At 41.4% G+C, this 20,695-nt stretch overlaps 2 protein-coding genes across 2 annotated transcripts; one reads left to right on the top strand and one right to left on the bottom strand.

Annotated features, from left to right (window-relative positions):
* Positions 1 to 1,209: 1,209 nt before the first annotated feature.
* On the top strand, positions 1,210 to 14,548 carry tasorb (transcription activation suppressor b). The gene is made up of 23 exons (XM_067371195.1): positions 1,210 to 1,620; positions 2,933 to 3,078; positions 3,222 to 3,314; positions 3,765 to 3,837; positions 4,485 to 4,576; positions 4,721 to 4,855; positions 4,947 to 5,062; positions 5,148 to 5,182; positions 5,272 to 5,377; positions 5,469 to 5,572; positions 5,660 to 5,763; positions 5,963 to 6,035; positions 6,132 to 6,206; positions 6,296 to 6,997; positions 8,921 to 9,189; positions 9,265 to 9,391; positions 9,703 to 10,541; positions 10,622 to 10,741; positions 10,833 to 10,992; positions 11,452 to 11,551; positions 11,635 to 11,813; positions 11,915 to 12,049; positions 12,145 to 14,548. The coding sequence occupies exons 1-23, from the start codon at positions 1,311 to 1,313 to the stop codon at positions 13,590 to 13,592; spliced, it is 5,541 nt and encodes a 1,846-aa protein (XP_067227296.1). The 5' UTR covers positions 1,210 to 1,310; the 3' UTR covers positions 13,593 to 14,548.
* A 1,569-nt stretch (positions 14,549 to 16,117) lies between these two features.
* Positions 16,118 to 17,569, bottom strand: LOC137009868 (amphoterin-induced protein 3). Its single transcript, XM_067372471.1, has one exon. The coding sequence runs from the start codon at positions 17,567 to 17,569 to the stop codon at positions 16,118 to 16,120; it is 1,452 nt and encodes a 483-aa protein (XP_067228572.1).
* Positions 17,570 to 20,695: the final 3,126 nt, after the last annotated feature.

Here is a 20,695-nt window from a genome sequence, read left to right on the forward strand (position 1 = left end):
TGTGTTTAAAAAAAAAAAAATCCAGATACAGTGGGGTCACATTGAAATTCTGTGATTCAACATGTAAATTACATTTGAAAAGACATAGAAGGTTTAGGATTTAAAACATGAAACAAGTGCATAATTTTGCAATATTTCTAGGTGATTAATCAAATAAGCACATTCGTGACCCTGGACCACAAAACCAGTCATAAGTCGCACAGGTATATTTGTAATAGCCAACAATACATTGTATGGGTCAAAATTATCGATTTTTCTTTTATGCCAAAAATCATTAGGATATTAAGTAAAAATCATGTTCCATGAAGATATTTTATAAATTTCCTACCATAAATATATCAAAAATGTATTTTGTGAGTGGATATGCATTGCTAAGGACTTCTTTTGGACAACTTTAAAAGCGATTTTCTCAATATTTTGATTTTTTTTTTGCACTCTCAGATTTCAGATTTTCAAATAGTTGTATCTCAGCCAAATATTGTCCTAGCCTAGCTTATTTTGTTCAGCTTTCAGATGATGTATGTCTTAATTTTTTTTTTAAATGGACCCTTATGACTGGTTTTGTGGTCCAGGGTCACATTTGTGAAATTGATCACGTGACTCTTACTGGAGTCAGATGTTCTTCCACTGAGATGCATCAAATCATGCATTAGGTTTCTCACAAATTTATGGAGTTCATGCAGCTGGAGTGTTGCTGTCATTAAAGTCAGGAGAACATTATTATTATTATTATTATTATGTAACGTTTCTCTCAAATTATATTATATTGTAAAGAAAATATAGGCCTATTAGAGAAATGCAACATAGAAGCATTTTAACTAGTAGACCCCACTGTATGTGATTTAAATATGTGATTTATATACTGTATGTTAGAATTAATTATGAAATATATGTCTCGATCATATTTTGAAATCATGTCACGTGATTATTATGCATGAAATGTAATGATTCTGAGAGGAAGGAATGGCACAAACATACGCACTGACTTTCCCAAAAGAGTTGTCAGACAGCTCGACGATCCGTTCTTGGCTATTCTTGTAAATGTTACAGCCATCTGTGGAGCTGCTCATGCGCCAGCGATCAAAGCTCGCGATCGTGACGTCTGGACGCTGCGCAGTTCCCAGTAGCGCCACCGGGGGGCGTCAGGCTACGTGAATGTAAACAGAGTGACGCCAGAGTTTTGCAGTGGTGGGGAAGGCATACGTCACAGGCATAATGGCGGAGGCTGGTTGAGAAGGAGAATTACTCCGTGAAGCGGCATTGAAACCAACTTCATCGCCAGCTGACTAGGTGACCGCTGGTCCGAAAAAATGGCTTGCAATTTCAGCCAGGAGAGAAAAATCGACAAGGAGAGCAGCAAGGCCGGCGGCCAAACATTGGAGGATGGCGACAGCAAGAAACAATTGTTGTCAGCTTCTAGCACGGCCACATCCAAGCAAAATGGCGATCAAGCTGAATGTGAAGACGAGCAAATGTCTGAACAAGATGCTTCTGAGCGGCGGAGGGCTGGGCTGTCGGACCTGAAAAATTGCGGCGGATCGCCCTCGACACTACCGAGGTCGACCGAGGAGCTGCCAAGAAGGAATTTTCAAATTCCAAGGAAAATCAAGGAGCGGAAAGGTTGTGTGTCCCATTACTACCACTACTACTGCCATTCCCGAAATGGACTGTTTGTGTTTTAACAGCTTTTGGTATCGCTAAAAGCGCGCTCTTTGCCGCTTCGGGTCAAATTAATAGTTGTGTATTGACATATAAACGGGAGATCTATATAACAAACCACGTGATTAGCCTGAAAGGTTTGCACTAGTTACTTAATGATTTTTTAGCGCGTGCATTGCTCGGAGCTGCAGGTAAGTCAGGCGCTCTAATGCAACTCGCTGCACGTGAAGACTCGTTCGAGGCGTTCAACGCTTTTTTTTTGTCTCACTGTTGTAAACCACACGAAGGCCGGTGTCATTGCTCTGTTAGTTTGCTCCACAGTCCACACTCCTCCTCCTACACCGTACTGCCGCACCACATGACACACTTCTTCCCCTCCTCATCAATGGCACCATTGTGAATCGGTTGACCACTCCATTTCTCCCTTCAGTCTTTACGCACGACGTTTGAAACACCTGTCAGTCTTGAACAACCAGCCTTATTTGGACACCTCATTCATTGCAATACTATTTCCTTATAGCGCAAAAGAAATAAAAGATGATATCTTGCAAACAAGAAATAAATATGATGGCAACAGAAAAAAAACTGCCTGAATGAAATCGAAACTGATGTTAAACTGGGAGGTGCTTGTAGTAGTAGTAATGGTTGTGCTAGTAGTTATGCATGACAGCTTTCACTTTGTCACCTTTGTTGGCACTAGTTTAAGGTTATTTTTTTGTTTGTAGGCGCTTTATGTTATGTTTTATCCGGTCAAAATAGCAGAACAGACGCTAAATTATTATTCTAAAGAGGATTAGCCATTTCAAATACATTTGTAACCCCGGTTTTTGTCGCTTCGTAAATGTTTTGATTAGTGAAACGACTAAGCCGATTCATTTGGCCATTGTGAGGTTATCAGCTTCGACCACCGATTGATCGATTAACGCAACTTTCCATAATACTACTAAATTGTTTTGCTTATTTATTATGAATATTTTATGATTTCATTTGTTTTGGCGAATTTTTAGTAAATGTAATATTTCATTATATTGTGTGTTGTGTAAGTATCAACATAATTTAAACGTCACCTATGTAAAATCCCTATTTTGTATTTTATTGAACTGCAAAATGTATCACATTGTACAGAGTGTCTATCAGGTGATGTGCAACTCTTTACTATGTTGGAAAAAAAGCAAAACAATATACTATACACCTGCTATATAGTTTCTTTTATCAAATGCATTGATGTTGTTCTGGTCTGATGAGCTTTGTCTTTAATGTGTCCTGTCTCCAGGTCTCCTTCAGCACTTGTCTCCAGATTCCAGAGAGTTTGAGGAAGTTGTGAAGCTTCTGTCCTCCTTCTACCTGGACGCCACCTCCCGTGGGACTTTCACCTACACCAAAGCTTCACTCATTCACAACGAACTCTTGGAGAAAGAGGTGAGTGCGGAGTCAAAAATATTTTTTGCTTGCAATCGTAAAAGACTAGATGATTGAAATAATTGTTAGGTCACTTGGGGGCAGTTTTTATTGAATCAAATACTGATATTATGGATTAATTTGTCTTTTTTTTGTCTTCACAGTTCATCGAGAAGAAAAGGGAACTGAAGCAGAATGGCAGGACAGAGGCAGAACTTGCAGAATCCTATGCTTTTCTGCTACCTGATAGGAATAAGGTGAGGTTGTGTTTGTTTTGCTTGAAGTGACAGTGTCTTTGAGTGTTATTTTAATTTTAATATTAACACTTAGACTTTATAGTCTGAGCTTGAGCTCAGAATTTTGTACTACTACATCCTTGGATGCTGAATGGTGCAGTATAAGCAAAACCCAATATTATTCTTGTTCTGTGTTCTCTATCGTTCCTGTTAGGTAACTGAATTGTAAAGTGTTTATGATGCATTTACAACATAACTGCTACAATATTGACACAGTGCTTTAAATAAAAAATGTAAGCACTTTCTCATCTAATTATTTATCAGGATTCATGGCGTAACTTAAATGGGAACGTGAGAGTAATATTTCTTTGAGCAAAACAGCAATTTGAAAGGGCTTTAAATAGCATCATCTAGCGGTAGTCTTGGTCAAAAGTATGACTGACCAGAGGAATATCTGATTTTGTTTTCCAGGCTCACTGGATCTGCGAAAAGGGTCTTTCTGTGGGACATTCGCGGGTCAACAATCTGGGAAGCCCTTCCAAAGGTGAGCGTTGTGCTGTGCTGAGTGTGTTTATATCTGTTTAGCTTTAATAATTTGTTTGGGAGGGGAGTCCTGGGAGCATTTTGTATTACTGTGGTCACTTGATCTTGTGGTTTGGAGTAGTTGAATTGGTCAGGGCCAAAAAGATCACTGCTCCATACTTTCTTGTGATCACTGGGCCAAATAAATGTTAATGAACCAAACTCGCTATAGACGCTCATTTTTTACGTGAATTAACTTTTTGTAAAGTAACATCTGTTTTAGATATTGGTCACCCCTATTACCTTTCTATTTTCAGAGCATGTTTGAGGTTTTGGAAGTAACATTGTTCATTATCGAGTGATTTGAGGCAAATGTCTGATACATGAGCTTTGTATGGTTTAGTGAAGCAGCTGCTGTGTGTTTAGAGACTTTCACAAAAACAGTTTTGTAAATCTTGTAACAGCAATTTGGATCGCTTTAACTTGTGGAATGAAATAGTTTCTGCAAATATTTAATCTTAGCAAACATAGTATGCTCTATGCAGAGACTCTGCATTCCAAATGGATTGTCAACAAATTTCTTGTGATTACCCCAGGGCTTTTTGTGGGTCACAGGAATGTCGCCCCAAGTAACTCTTCTATCCTAACTGCTGCTTTTTCTATTTTTAGGGGTTTACCTCTCAAAATACTCAGATTTGTTACAAATGAATCCATTTGAAGTGGGTGCTGCTGGAGACATAATAATATTTAAAGTGATGAAGGTAAGTCATTGATGGGGTCCAACATTTACACTTACCATGCATCAAATGTGATTAAAAATTGGCTTTGTGTCTTTCAAAATTAAAACCTACATAAATGTCATAGTGGTTTCAAAAACAATACTGACCTTTTGTCTTGTTCTGTAGGGTAAAGTGAAGACAATTTTTGAGAACATGCCCAAAAATAATCTTGAGCCGGCTCTTAAATATGACAGCCATGTGTACAAAAATGCCAGCAAAGTGACCTCATTATTGTCGTATAGGGCCTTTGAGCACACTCAGGTGAGTGAGTTTTTCAATATGATTTTTGTATTGTAATATGTGTTCAGATAAATGACTTGTGTATCTGATTTCCTTCTGTGTTTTATTCCAGCAATACTTCTACGAATTTGCATTTGAGGAGCTAAGGTCAAGGCCCAGACATGTGTTGCCGTATGCGGTTGTGTCTTTTCAATACAAAGGCAAAGAATCGGCCACTGCCACACACAGGTATGATGGGACCACTGGTGATGTGTGTTGAAAGTGTATTACAATCTGTTATGGTTTATTTTTAACAATTTGTTTTCTCTTTTAGTCGATTAAACAGCATGTTATATGAAGGGCAAAGAGGTATGATTTGTTTTTCTCTTTATAGTAGCCTAATAAAATGATTACCTGGGTATATTATCTAACTTACTGTACTATATTTGATGCTTTAGTTCGGCGAAGATATACAGTTTGGAGTGGCTCGCTGGTGAATAAAGGAGAGGAAGTCTATCAAGTGTACATCCGGTCTTCAAGTCTCCCTCACCTTCCACTTAAACTGTGAGTCTCCTTTCTTTCGACCAATGCAGTTTAACAAATGTTTGTGCATTGGTGTTAAATTGCTGTTTTTTTGTTTGTTTTTGTTTTTCAGACCAGACAAGCTTGACATCAATATGGCTATGCATCTTGATCAAGTAAAGAGAAAGATCCCGCCCGTTCTGCTATCATGGGAGGCTTACAGTGGATCACGAGAGGGTAGGATGAGTTCCAGTGATGGTTTTCAGCCCAAAACATTTGATGTGTTTCCTTTGACATGTGATCATGTCTTGTGGTATTTTGCAGTGTTGAAGTATGGGATGTACTGCAGCGTGTATGAGGTCATGGGGAAGAGTAAACAGGAAAACAGTCTCTCTGGGCTGTTGCAACGGCTTGAGAGAGAAAGAATGGTGAGCTCATTCAGACCACTTTACACTTTGATTGAATTAATGTCTGCCGCTTTACCCTAGCAGAGCGTTACCGCCCACCCTCTCCCCTCTACACCATTTCTTCAGTCTGTTGATAGAATCTCTGTCAGTGATGTGATATGCAGAAGTTAAACTGGTGATGTTTTTTATAGTCATGCTATAATTAAACTCTTCACTCTAGGTTTTGGTGAAGCCATTGATAGACAAAGGGTTTCTCTTGCTCCTTTCGTCCTCTCAGTTGCACGCTACCACTGGTAGGTATATGCATAACCTTTAACCTCATACTTTGCATTGACACAGTGATTTTTAGCATGGAATAATTGAGGATGTGTATTTTTTTTTCTTTAAAGAACGACGAGGAAGAAATGACAGGGTTTTGCAGGCACTTTTTGTTTTTCAAGAGCAAAGAAACATCTCAAAATTGAGTAAGTGTGTCTTTTTTGGTAGTTTCTCAAGGTTTTTAAGTGTGTGCACCACCAGTCCTTCTAATGGCTTTTGTTCTTTTATTTTTAAGTTTTGAAGAACTCAGGAGTAGATGAGGATCCTCCACTAGAGCCTAAAGACCCAATCTGCCACCATCTAGATAATTTTGTACCCGCCCTGCATCATGGTCTCTACAAGCTGCGAGCCAATCCACCCAAAGAGCTTGCGGCGGGACTGAAACGTCAGGCGCTGGACTACCTCAACCAGAAGGAGCAAGGTGCTGTCCGACCCTTTCACATCGTAGAGTACCGGCACACTCTGGATGACCGGACCAACCAATACCTGGCACCTCGTCCTAAGAATATGGATTTGGCACTGAACTCTTACATAAATGGACCGGGACAGTTCCAGCTGCCTGTGGAGGCACTGCAGCAGGGTCTGATGGAAAGCAGACAGGAGGCAGCATCTCCCCCAGCAGGTGCAGAAGAGTACAGTCCTGTCTCAGACTGGGGAGGGTCGGATAGACAGGCATCATGCAGCAGTACAGTTGCGGTTTCTCAGTCTAACGGTGGCGCTCAGAGGCCACAGAGTGAGTATGATAAAGAGAAGATGGAGAAATTGCTAAAGTTGATTCAGTTACATAAGCGGACTTTGAGCAAGGAGGAGGGGAGCGGGCCAGAAAGAGAGGAGGACTGGGACCCCGCTGGCCTGAAGAGGAGGTTGGAGAGGGAAGGTCCTGGAAGTGTGAGCAAGTACCTTAGGACTGGTCTACTTAACGGAGAGCAAGGGAGAGGTGAGTCTGTGCGGAAAAAAATGTAGAGGAGGGTACAGCTTGGAGCTGTTGTAGGGGAATTACAATTAGACCACATAAATATGCTCAGTTAAGACCAGGAGTCAAAGACAAAGTTCTCCACACTTACCTAGAGTTCATTATCTTTGATAAACTTTTCCCAATACACGTTAGAAACTTTGGTAAGGGTCACAGGTGAGGCATAAATTCCGGAAGGTCTCTTCTCATTTGGGCCACTGTTGAACTCTCCTAAAAGGGTTAGTTCACCCAAACATTAAAATTAATTACTCACCCTCATGTCGGTCCACACTTGTAAGACCATCGTTCATCTTTGGAACACAAATTAGATATTTTTGATGAAATACGATGGCTCAGTGAGGCCTGCATTGCGACAATTAACACTTTCATTGCCCAGAAAGCTACTAAAGATGTATTTAAAACAGTTCATGTGAATACAGTGGTTCAACCTTAATGTTATGAAGTGACGAGAATGCTTGTGTGCCAGAAAACAAATTAACAACTTTATTCAACAATATCTAGTGATGGGCGATTTCAAAACACAGCTTTAAGAATCTTTTGTTTCGAATCAGTGGTTCGGAGCACGCATCAAATTGCCAAAGTCACGTGATTTCAGAAAATGAGGCTTCGTTACATCATAAGTGTTTCGAAATTTCAATGGTTCACCACTGGAGGTGTGACTTTGGCAGTTTGATACGCGATCTGAACCACTGATTTGAAACAAATGATTCATAAAGCTTCACAAAGCGGTGTTTTGAAATGGCCCATCACTAGATGTTGTTGATTAGTCATATTTTGTTTTTTGGTGCACAAAAAGTATTCTCGTCGCTTCATAACATTCAGGTTGAACCACTGTAGTCATGAACTGTTTTAAATACGTCTTTAGTAGCTTTCTAGGCATTGAAAGTGTTAATTTCTTGCTGGCAATGCAGGCCTCAACGAGCCATCGGATTTTATGAAATATCTTAATTTGTGTCTGAAGATGAACAAAGGTCTTACAGGTGTGGAACGACATGAGGGTGAATAATTAAAGAGAATTTTTATTTTTGGGTGAACTAACCCTTGAAGACTGTTTCTTTGGCATTGTCACAAAAAAGAACCCCTGCAAGCACAATTAGACAAAATATAGGCAGTATTTTTGTCAGTATTTCACTGGAATAGAACATGAAATCTACATCCACACAGGGCACAGAACAAAATGAATAAGAATAAAGTTCAAACTGATTAATAACAAAACAAGTGCATATTTATTCTCTGGAAGCTGGGCTAAATGAGTAACATTGTTACTGCATTCCTGACATGGGTCTATTACTCTGTTACCTCTAAGATACCAAATACAGACATTGCCTGTAACATAAATACCAGAATAGATACACTGGTTTTAAGAAAACTGATATATTTTTTTTTTTTTTTGTAGAACTGCATATGAAAATGATCTTTTTGATTCTTAAGTGCTGTTATTTAAGTAAAGGTGGTATTCAGAAGTTCATATGAAGTGTTTGTTTCACACGTCTGAATAAAGGGCAGTGTGTGTAATGAGAGACTAGGTGCTCTGTCTACTTGCACGAAAGAGCTCCAGAGACACAGATAGAGAAGACTGCATATTGAGGCTGATACATCAGCCCTACTTTAAGAGTAACTGTATGTGCTGAGGACCTTGGCTAAAACTGTGAAATTTATTATCAGTGATAATTCACAATGCAACTAATTTTAGTTACTTCATGGCAGCTTTAGTTACTTTACCACTAAAAGGTGAATCCCATGAAACCTGTCAAGAACATGTCTGGGTTTTTTTGTCATCTCAAAATAAAAAATGAGAAATTATGAAATTGCTCCAGCTCAAAAGAGTGTAACTGCAGTGCTCCCTTCATGAGCTCCTTGTTGACAGCCGGTTTCTCTTTCTCTTAGTGGTGATGGACAGCATGGGGCTGTGTGACACAGACCTGCGGGAACGCGTATCTCAGAGTGCCACCCTCCGAGACACGCATGCCTTGCTCAAACTCTTTCTCAGCACACTCAACAGGATGGCCCAGAACTCTAACACTGCCAGCAGCCAGCCTGAGATACTCCCCAAAAATGTAGAAGGATACGACCCCGCTGACTCAGCTGCCCTCTGTGATCTTGATCTGCGTGCCAGGCGTGCTGATGAGGAGCAGGTTAACCTGGATTTCTTGGAGGTGTGGACTGTTCCTCATGATATCTAATGCCACACTCAATTGTTGTTTAATTTAACCGTTAGTATATATGTGTAGGAGCAGATGGCCTGCAGCAGGAGCAGTGTGGATGTGTACAGTCCCCCTTCCAGTCTGGAGCAGCAGCCCTCCCGTCCAGCAGAAGCCTCACATCAGAGCCACCCTCTCTGGAAAACGTCCACCACAGGTCCGTCCTCACCTGCATGCTTGCAGCTGACTTGTTCTTAATATACACTGTTCAAAAGTTTGGGGTTGGTTTTATTAAATTTTTCAAATAACCTTTCTAGTTTATTATATTTTAAATGTATTCCTATGATGGCAAAGCTGAATATTGTTGGTATAACAATTTTTGGTTTAAATATGCATTCTTTCAGAGTCAAATCTTGCATACCCCCTCAAACACTTGTGCAGTGCAAAAATGTTTTAATTAATAAATTGATGAATTCATTAAAATGAAATAATGAATAACATATTTTAATAAACATATTCTGTTTTTAGCTTTAGAGGGTGTTTGTGAACCTTTTGCTTGTGGAGCGGAGAAGCAGGTACACTCTACGGGCAAAGTAGTAGACACTATTCTTGACAGTGAGTTCCAGAACCTCTGCACAGGTATCCAGAAAATGATGGAGGACCAACATATAACCTACATCCCCCCGACTCATTTGCCACGATCCGAGGATCAAGCCAAACGGTCGAGCTCATTCTCACCTTTTGTCTCCAAATACGTCTCCTCCCTGCCTGTGCAGGGCTACGTTAACAGTCTCTGTGAAAAGATGAACCGTATGATCCGTTCTCCCAGTGCGTCCTTAGAACCCATGGCTGTCGCATCACCACCTGCTGTTGCCCCAGTTCCTGCCCACTTGCCACCTGCTCCGCCCCCTTCTGTCATGCCAGCTCCTGCCCAACCCACGCTGCCCTCACCTCCTGCTCATCCTCACACTAAAACATCTTCTCCAGTGCCTAAGTCTCAGGCTTTGTCGAGCAAATCACAAGCTATCCTTAAACCTCCTTCTTCAAGCAAGCATCGCCTTGGCACTGTCAGAGAGGTCCACCTGTTTTCAGCAGAAAAAACAACTGACCCCAAGAGTTCAGATGTTGTGGAAAGTCCTATGTGTTCCCCATCAGCAGGAAGTGCTAGTCATCCTCCAATCCCTTCAGTCCCAGAGATGCCCTCAGAACCTACTCTTGTAGGAAGCTCAAGCACTGTGGGGGGCAGCGTTATCGGACAAATCAAGCCAGATGTGTTATGCACACTGATGGAGATCATGCAGAAGAATGCTGTAAAGTTTTACATTCAGAGAGGAGATGAGGAGAGTGAACTCTGCACTGAGATCAAGGTCTGAAAGTATAACATTTCAGAATATTCAATGTAACTTTGAAACACCTTATCTTTAACCTCCCTTGTTTGGTTTTACAGGAGTATTTAAGAAGTCTTGGAAACATCGATTGCAACCCTCAGAATTACCTAGAGATAAAAAGTCAGCAAAAGTTTATGATCATTATTCAGAATGAGGATATCGCAGCTCATGTACATAAGGTAACTAATAACTCTACATTGTAATCTTAATAGTTAACTAGTTGCATAAAGCATCCTTTTTATGACATTCTTCTTTCTATACCCCATTTAGATCCCAGCTCTGGTGTCTCTGAAGAAATTACCTACAGTTTACTTTGCTGGAGTGGACAGTCTGGATGATGTGAAAAATCGCACTTACAATGAGCTTTTCGTGTCTGGAGGTCTCATTGTGTCGGATGAGCTCATTCTCAACCCAGACAATATAACACTAGGTAAGAGCTGAATGTAGAGGGGCTTACAAAATCTTCAGCCACAAACAATCTGTCCAAAAATGTACTGTTTGTGCTTTTAAATTCGTATCTTCAAGTGTGAATGCAAAATTTGGTGTATCCTTTACTTTAAAGTCAGCATTTTCTAAATGTATCTTAATTATCTTAATGTGAATTATTCATATTCATTTCATTAAAAAAAAAAAATGTTTTAACCTCATAATTGTTAATCGAAACATCATAACTCGATCTTCCGTTGAAAGTGTCAGACTTTTCTGGTGGCGTACTTCTACAATCATTAGTCTGCTTAAAACGATTGCAAGCTCGCAACTGCCTCCATCAAATCAACAACTGATGAATTTTGATAATCCGTTTCACTCAGATGTGTCACAATATGGAAGAAAAGATCTGTTTCTACTTTTGTTACATCAAGACTTTAAGAACTGACATTTGTGTTTGCAGAGAAGCTACAGGCATTTCTTAAGTTCTTGGAGGAACAGGGCTCACCCTGGAAGTGGAAGGTGCACTGTAAGACTCAGAAGAAGCTTAAAGAGCTCAGCAGGTTAGAGACAAAATGATTAGTTTATTTCACCAATCCTGACAGACTCCTAGTCTCCAGTATCTCACACATATTTCCTTTCACAGGTTAAACACTGAGGCCCTGAATCTGTTGAACCTGCTGACGACTTACCAGAAGAAACACCTTGTTGAGTTTCTGCCTTATCACGAGTGTGATACACCATCTAGGCAGGCTCCTGATTTGGACTGTTTGGTAAAGCTGCAAGCTCAACACACACAGCTTCGGCACCTCATCTTCCTCACAGGTACGTGCAACAGGTCTAGTTGAAGGCTGGTATTTATGAATGGGGCTATGTGGAGTCGTCTGTGATGTTTCTTGATCAATCTGTGCTGTGTTCATATACAGAAAGGTATGATGACACATTCTCGCAGTTCTCCGGTAGTGGAGTCATCATTGCTGGTATGAATGACATCATGAACAATTTCCAGAGTTTGATCAGTGTCCCAGAAGAAGTACCATTGGCTGCCCTACCTGATCCAGGTAAAGACTGCACAGTCCTTCTCTACTTCTGACAAAAATCACAAAGAAATTATAGATTTCAGTGTTGACACATTATCTTCTCTTTGACTGCTCAGTGGAGCCTGATGCAGTTCGAGATGAGGAGGACATGTCTATAGACTCTGAAGATGACATGCTGGTTATCTCCGAGACTGCCATTCAGACTGAAAATGACCTGTCGGAACCGCAGGCACCTCAGCCCCCTCCGCCTCAGACTGATGGATTTCGTCCTCCCCTCCCTGACCAACCCTCTTTGGACCCCATTATCGATCCACTTGTGCATCCAAACCCTACTACCTACCATACCCAGGGCTCTTACTCGACTGATTATGCAGCTCTGAAGTCTGCCATCGCTCAATATAAAGCTGCCAGTCAGGATAGCACACCCAGGCCTGAAGTAGAGGACACCCTGGCCAGTTTCGGCGTGAACCCTCACCAGAGCTACCTGTGTCCCAGCTCAGCACAGTGGAGCCCTTACTCTGGTTCTCCCGCATACCATATGTCCTCTGCTTATTCATCTCCAGCCAGCGTGGCCTCCAGGGGATCAGAGTATAGTCAAACTGCCGCTCCTCCTGGGACTCAACCTCCAACAAACACCACCTTACCCGTTGCCCAACCACTCACCCTTCCCCTTTCCCTCCCACAGCCGCCGGTTAGCTCAGTGGAGGTGCTTCCTATTCCAGAGTCAGCCGCCTCTCTTCAACCACCTGGTCCTGTTCCTGACAGTGTGGGAGTGCATGGGGTGGCAGCTGCAAACACCGCTAATCAGCAAGGACTTGCTGGCTCTCAAACTGCTAAGATGGTTGTAGAGACTGCTTCCTCATCCTCCGCTTCTTCCTCGTCCTCTCTTCACGCCACTTTTCCCTCCTTCCCAGATGCTACGCCTTTTCCAGCTCTCACTCCAATTCCCCCTGTTCCACCGCTTTACAGCTGGGTTTCTACACCGGGAGCCCAACAGGGATACGTGGCTGGACAGAGTGGGGCAGGATTTGGCGCACTACCGTCCACCCAAACTGAGGCTGCTAGGCCTGCAGATGGATCGTGGGTGGAAGACGCTGAGAGCGGAACCTCTCGTGGACATGAGGAAGAAGGTGTCCCTTCTTCAGCCACCTTCAAAGTGGGACAGCAGGAGGGCGGTAGAGATAAAGGAAGTGCACTGGGTAGTTCGACCTCATGCGGCCAAGGCAGCAAAACTCCAGTGAACTCTTCCTCCGAGAGTCAAGGCAGCAGTCATGCTCCTCCCATCAGGGGTGGCACTGCAAGCAGAGGACTCTTACCCATCCCCGGAGCCGCACTGGGAGCCATGTGCCGAGGCGGACACAACAATAGCATGTACAATCCCAGAGGGGGACCCGCTGATATGATGCGTGGTGGCTTCAGAGGTCGAGGTGTACCGCCGCATCCCATGAGATCTAGACCTGGCCGGGGTCACATCAGAGGGGGACCGTCCTGTAACTGGGGTTATCCCCCTGGGAGGGGAGGGGGTGGTCGGTCAGACTACTATTCGGACTACACCTATAACTAAATGCCATAGGGATGCCATGCTCCCTCATAGACTACTGGCATTAGGAATGTACATATTTACCATTAAGAGCACATCAAAATATCATCATCTGAAATTAAAAAAAAGAAAAAGAAAAAAGAAATCTGGTTTTGTATAAATGAGATTGGTGACTCAGACGGTGGCCAGATTTTCACTGTTTTCAATAATGCTCTTCCTAAACCAGATGTTTGAGAAACCTTGTTCATACCACTATATTTATATTGCCAAGAAATGTAATTGCCTTTCAATGTTTCATTTTTGTCAATACTTTTCGTTCAGATTTTCGAAAAAACGGTTTGTGAACAAGGAGCAAAATGCAGACAATATTTTTTTAAAGAGAAAAAGTGAGTCGTTCTTCATTTTAGCTGTTTTTGGTTTTTTTTACATTCTTGGTTGTACAGATGTTCTATTAAAACAAGGTTGTATCAAACATTGTGATATTGTGTTCAGTATTAATTCACAGTTGGGAATGGTTGAACTCTTTGTACATGTACATAGATATTTATGATGTTATATAAAAATTGGTTAGATTTTCTTTTCCAATGAGGTTAATCAATGCCAAAGTGGTTTTAATGGTTACGACCTAATGGTTTTACAGCCGGCCAGCAGAGGGCATAATTTCCTAATTGATTCTGCTGGTCTGATGCTGATGCAATTTTTCTAAAGGGTTTGTTTCTGGTCAGAAAACAATGAATTAATGTGTTAAAATATCTTGATTTCAAAAACGACTCTAAATTTGCCCTTTGTACATGACAAATGTGAATATGGTTGGCTAAATTTCTGTAGAAAATACCTCTGGGCATTTCACAAATGTTACAGTTTACCAGATGAACAGCTATGTTGTTAAAAAAAATGCGTAAGATTTTGTTTAAAACAATTTTTCTGCTATTTCTATATTTCAACCCAAATGAATGTCCGGTGTGTTTACCAGATAAACGGCTATGTCTCTAAAAACAATGCGTAAGATTTTGTTTAAAACACATTTTTTGCTATTTCTTTATTTCAACCCAAATGAATGTCAGGTGTGGCTTGGATAAGAGATCTGTTGTTGTTGGTTACATTTATCACCACCTGAGTTCAGTATAGGTTAGAAAGAAAGATAAGACCAAATCATGCCAGCAGCAGAATAGAAAAAAAAAAGAAAGCTTAAGGGATTAAGAGAAGGCTGAAAAATTGTTGGAGTACCTAGTTTTGCCCCAAAGAGTAATCTGCTAAAATCTGACCCCTGGTCATCTCATCTCTCATTTAATACAGTCATTTCTCAAAACAACACAACACAGAGGCAAGGCTGTAACAGGGCAGTCACAGTTATATAACTGCAGCCTGTGTATAGTGAAGTTGCAGATACAAAATGTGTTATTTGATGACAAGGTCAGATCCATTTGGTAAATCTGATTAATGTTTTGGCATTACAGGTCTTGAAGAGAATAAGGTCTAATGAGAAATAATAGTGTACGATCACATAGACCTCTTTTTTTTCCCCAACTAATCTGGTAGCTGGGCTTTGTGAACTGCACAACAGTTGACAAACAACCAGGGGACATGTGTTGTCGTATTACGTATGTGAAAGTGGGTTGCTGCAGATAAATCTGATCACATCTGGAAATGGGCTGCACGGATTAACTTTGTACCTTGGTGCTCTTTCATTTTCATGTTTTGCTTTTAGTTTGCATACTGTGCATGGTGTGGGAGGGAAAATTCTGGCAGGGGTGTTAATCCTCTCCCATAGCACATCTCTATAATGAAAGAGCCATTTGCCTAATGCAAAGTGCAGAAATGAATAATATCACACATAAACAGACATCATTACATTGCCTTCACTGCTGCTGCTTCATTTATTTTATTTCATCAACTGCTAGGTGCGAGCTGGTAGGAACATTTATTTTCACAAACTCTCATGGTTCCGCACAAAAATGTATCGCCATGTTTTCTTGACATAGAGGATTAGATGTATCTAATGGTAATGACACAGCTGAAGAGATTAAACCTTAGTCTAAAATAGATCTAGAAGGCCTTCTGTTGAGGATTTAGATTACTGAAATGTCCTCTCTTTAAATCACTGCTTATAGTATAATATCTACAGCATGTAGATGTTTTTGACTGCCTTCAAAGGGATTTCTACATGAAGAACTTGTGGTCATCCTATCTTCCCAGCTGGTAGATGTGTAACTCAGAGGAAGCTCTGATAGTTTTTGTTCTGAGCAATAACTCTGCAAAGCTGGCCACATTAAACATTGCCATTGTCATGACAATCAGTGTATTTTGTTCGTCGCAGTGACTTTTGAGCTTTTTGGAGCAAATTCAATACATTTGCTCTTAGGGTCTCTAAAATATAAAATTCTCTGCTTTGGATTTTTAGCACATTACTAGCAGCGCAGTCCCATGCATTCAACATAAACAAATGGATACTGTGAGACAGGAGACACCCTATAAATCTGAGGATCAAAATGATTTATTAGGGAATTGACAGATTAATTTGTGAGGGTTAGGCAAATGTTACAAATGTGCTACTCTGAGTAATTTCTTTCTCTAATAATGGTAAAGTTTTCTGTGTCCCATTCAATTGCAGGCTGTTCAACGACAAATGCAGCTTTCGGATGGCCGTTTCTCCCTGCCACGAGTGGTTCAAGAAACACTACGTGCCTGTCGGATTGAGACTTGCCCTTGAGACGATCGGTTGAAGGAGCTGCAAAGATAGAGGCCAGAGTGCAGCGGTCTTCTCCAAAGGTTGAGATGGCTGGAGAGGAGGGCGGAGGTTTGCAGCAACCACAGCGACATGGGGTTAAATACAGATACATCAATATGAGGACAAGGGTCACAACACACCCCAAAAGAGTGGTGTAGCCTGTGTTGAAAGTCTCCTCTGAGGAGCGCTGGGCTACCACAGTTAGGTTCACTTCTCGTGATTCATTTATCATCCTCGTATTATCCACAGCAGTGCACTGGTAGATCCCTGAATCTGTGGACTGGGCAGCAAGAATATCCAAGCTACCGTCTTGATTGAGGCGTAGAGTTCCGTTCTGGATCAGCTGAGAGATGTTCTCTTGATGAGGAATGATCCAGCTGTAGGACAGGTCTTCTCCGTTTAATGTTCCAGTGCAGTCCAGTCTCACTTGTTCTCCCTCGTAAACAACTTTATCAGCTTTTGGGGATATCAGGGATATCATCTTCCCAACTGTACAGTTCTCAAAGAAGTATGCAGAGCGCAGAAAATTAATTGAGATTTGAGGTTCACCGTACATCAGACACTTGTAGTCATCCTTGTAGTCTTTCACGCTTGCATATCCCTTCTGCTCCCAGTGCCAAAACATACGGTACAGAGAGCAATCGCACTCCAGGCTGTTGTTGTGCAGGAACAGGCCTTTTTGCACTGCAACGGGCAACAGCACAATGTCATCCATGGGCAAACGAAACAGTCGGTTTGAGGAGAGGTCCAGCGTTACCAGGTTGGGGTGGCTATGCTTGCGAACTGAGAAGAACGGGAAGTCTGTGATCTGGTTGAGGCTGAAATATACCTTTCTGAGACTGCCAAGCCCCATAAGCGTGTTGCTCTCCACTCGGGAAAGACGGTTGTTGTACAGCAGCAACACCTCCAAATCTGGCAGGTTCTGAAAGTGAAACTTCCCCACCACCTGCAATTTGTTTGAAGAGAGGTCCAGGTATCGTAGACTGCTGATGTTATGGAAAGCTCCCGGGCTGAGCAAGGAGATGCGGTTATGGGACATATGCAAAGTGTGCAGCCTTGGGAGTCCGTGGAAGGTGCCGGCTGCTAGCCATGTCAGTCTGTTATGACTGAGGTCCAAGACAGAAGTCGTGGATGGAAGCGGGTTGGGAAATCTATCCAGACCCAAAGAGCCACAGTTCAGTATGTCAGAGGTGCACAGGCAGCCCTGAGGACAACTAGCCCCTGAGATCCGAACCAAGAGTGAGAACAAAACCATATATGATGTAGAGGTCATTCTTTTGGTTGCACGGTAAAAGGATTCTATCAGGAAGAGTGCTGGCACAGTTGGAGAAACACTCAACATAGGAAGCCCTCTGTTTTTAAATCCTAGAAAGGTTGTTTTACATTTGTCATGTCCTCCAGTATTTCACACATGTACTTTTTCTGTATATTATGCATGTAATATAAGAGCAGATGGGTAGTATCAGGGGCGAGGAATGCACTGAGAATAAAACAGTCTGTAATTAATTAAAATGTTTGGTTTATATTGGTTAACGTCTTCTCTTAGCACAACATACACAGGAAAGCCTACCGGAAAAGTCACTTAGAACCTTCTTAGATCTGGTTCCTCTGTTCTTACTTTGCTGTAACAATCCATAATTAGAAGTTGTTCAAACTGATTATCCTGATCTGAAAATATCCAGAAAGTCCAAAGCGATTTCCAGTAAGTTTTTATATATCCCTAAAACGAAACTCGCACCTTTCCCAGTTCTCCTGAGGCAGAGCGCCCGTGTTGTTTGCAGAGTGTCCTTTTATTGAGTGATGAGTCCACAGAGCGCAGCACTAATCTCTTCCCATCCTTCCCTCTGCTTCCTATTCAGAGCACCGCCTCACGTCTCTCCCTCTCATGCTGTGATTATTCCCAATATGGCTCTCTCTATCTATCTTTCTTTCTACCCCCTCACTCTGTCTCGTTCTCTCTCCAATTGTTTAGTTCCTTTAATCCCCTCTGGATTTGTCTTTTTTCCATTTCAGTTTTTTTCCCCATACAGCACATCTCTTAACAGGATTTCAAATGATGTGTGTTTGTATCATCTTTCATTTCATGAAAATCATCAAAACATTTGGACTTGGATGAGAGAGAATTTGTTTGTATAGCATGAGGTACCAGTCATCTTAGAAACCTCAGCTTTGACTCCCCCTCATCTCCGCTGCCAGGAGGTGTTTGGCAGCTGTTGTCGGTTGTCTTGGTCATGGTGGTCCTGAGGGAGCTGACTGCTGTCACACTGCATTGGTCTTGGTTTGTTTGTGCCTCTCCAGAGGCCTTTGGCACAGTCATCATCTTGTACATCTGAATGGTAGTATTGGTATTTCATCTGTATGATTTGAATATCTACAACCGTTCTGGTTTCACCTGAAGTTTCAGCATGATTCAGCTGAATATTATCTATCTATCTATCTATCTATCTATCTATCTATCTATCTATCTATCTATCTATCTATCTATCTATCTATCTATCTATCTATCTATCTATCTATCTATCTATCTATCTATCTATCTATCTATCTATCTATCTTTTGTAAATAATTACATAATAACATCCACCTTCAAATCATATGTCCATTTTAGTAGACGGATGCAAAATGTGGCCGATGCAAGCATAATGTTTTGGAATATAATGGATCTTGGAGTCAAGGCAAGTTAATCATTCACAGCATGTGACAAACCTAAAACTGTGAAATATAATTAGGATGTTTGTTTTTATAGAGTGCCATTCTGTTAGGGTGGCATCTCTTCAGAAACACTGATGCGTAGCATAGATAGCTGGCAGCAGTCACATTGACAGAAGCACAGAGTACTCCCACACACAAGACCAAACACTGATAAGTCTTACAGCATTCCAGAAAATGACTGGAAACAGCTCTGCACAGTATATCTACTCTACACTCACATGATGTGGGCACATGAAATGCTGAGTGTGTGGGAAATTAACTGAAAAGTGAGAAACTTTGAATTCAGTTGCAGCTTTATACATTTTCTTTGATGACAAACCATTTAAAAAACTCTTATTTATACTACACTGACCTTTTCGAATGCAAGTCTCTCTTTGTTAGTTTTTGTTGAAAACATTTCTAAAATTAGATCTCAATCATAAATCCGCAATTTCCACTGTTTGGAAAGTCTGATGGAGTTTGATTTGTTTAAGCTTGAGTTCTAGCAATAAGTCAGGGTGAGTGCGAAAGCCAGGTTTGTTTGTTTCCTTTTTTTTTTTTTTTTTAAGTGTACTGTTGAGGTCTTTTTGTACCCTGTATCCAAACGTTTTGCAATTTTATTTTTAGGTTATTCTAAAGTCATTAAATAAATGTAGTAATTTATATTTTTATTATTTAATATATTAAAATTTCATAGACAGTGCAATCATCAAACAGGTCATTCATATAAATAACCAGTAGGTGGAAGCACTTGCATATGTGACAAATTGCATGATTTTAAATTGCAGTGAATTTATGTTGAATGGGAGACTATACAATATTATATATATGATCAGGCATAACATTATGAGCACTGACAGGTGAAGTGAATAACACTGATTATCTCTTCATCACGGCACCTGATAGTGGGTGGGATATATTTGGCAGCAAGTGAATATTTTGCCCTCAAAGTTGATGTGTTAGAAGCAGGAAAATTGGCAAGCGTAAGGATTTGAGTGAGTTTGACAAGGGCCAGATTGTGATGGCTAGATGACTGGGTCAGAGCATCTCCAAAACTGCAGCTCTTGTGGAGTGTTCCCGGTCTGCAGTGGTCAGTATCTATCAAAAGTGTTCCAAGGAAGGAACAGTGGTGAACCGGCGACAGGGTCATGAGCGGCCAAGGCTCAAGAAGTTAATGCTGGTTCTGGTATTAAGGTGACAGAATACGCAGTGGATATGGGGCTGCAGAGCCGCAGACCAGTCAGTGCCCATTTCGACCCCTGTCCACCGCCGAAAGCGCCAACAGTGGACATGTGAGCATCAGAACTGGAAGAAGGTGGCCTGTCTGATGAATCATGTTTTCTTGCATCACGTGGATGGCCGGGTGCATGTGTATCGCTTACCTGGGAAGAAGAAAAGCCGGCGGAAGTAGTGTGATGTTCATTGCTTTGGGCAATGTTCTACTGGGAAACCTTGGGTCCTGCCATCCATGTGGATGTTACTTTGACACATACCACCTACCTAAGCAATGTTGCAGACCATGTACACCCTTTCATGGAAACAGAATTCCCTGGTGGCTGTGGCCTCTTTCAGCAGGATAATGTGGCCTGCCACAAAGCAAAAATGGTTCAGGAATGGTTTGAGAAGCACAACAACGAGTTTGAGGTGTTGAAATTCCCCAGATCTCAATCGAACATGTGGGATGTGCTGAACAAACAAGTCCGATCCA

This window comes from Chanodichthys erythropterus, chromosome 20 (genome assembly GCF_024489055.1).
Source record: "Chanodichthys erythropterus isolate Z2021 chromosome 20, ASM2448905v1, whole genome shotgun sequence".
In the NCBI taxonomy this organism is placed as follows: domain Eukaryota; kingdom Metazoa; phylum Chordata; class Actinopteri; order Cypriniformes; family Xenocyprididae; genus Chanodichthys; species Chanodichthys erythropterus.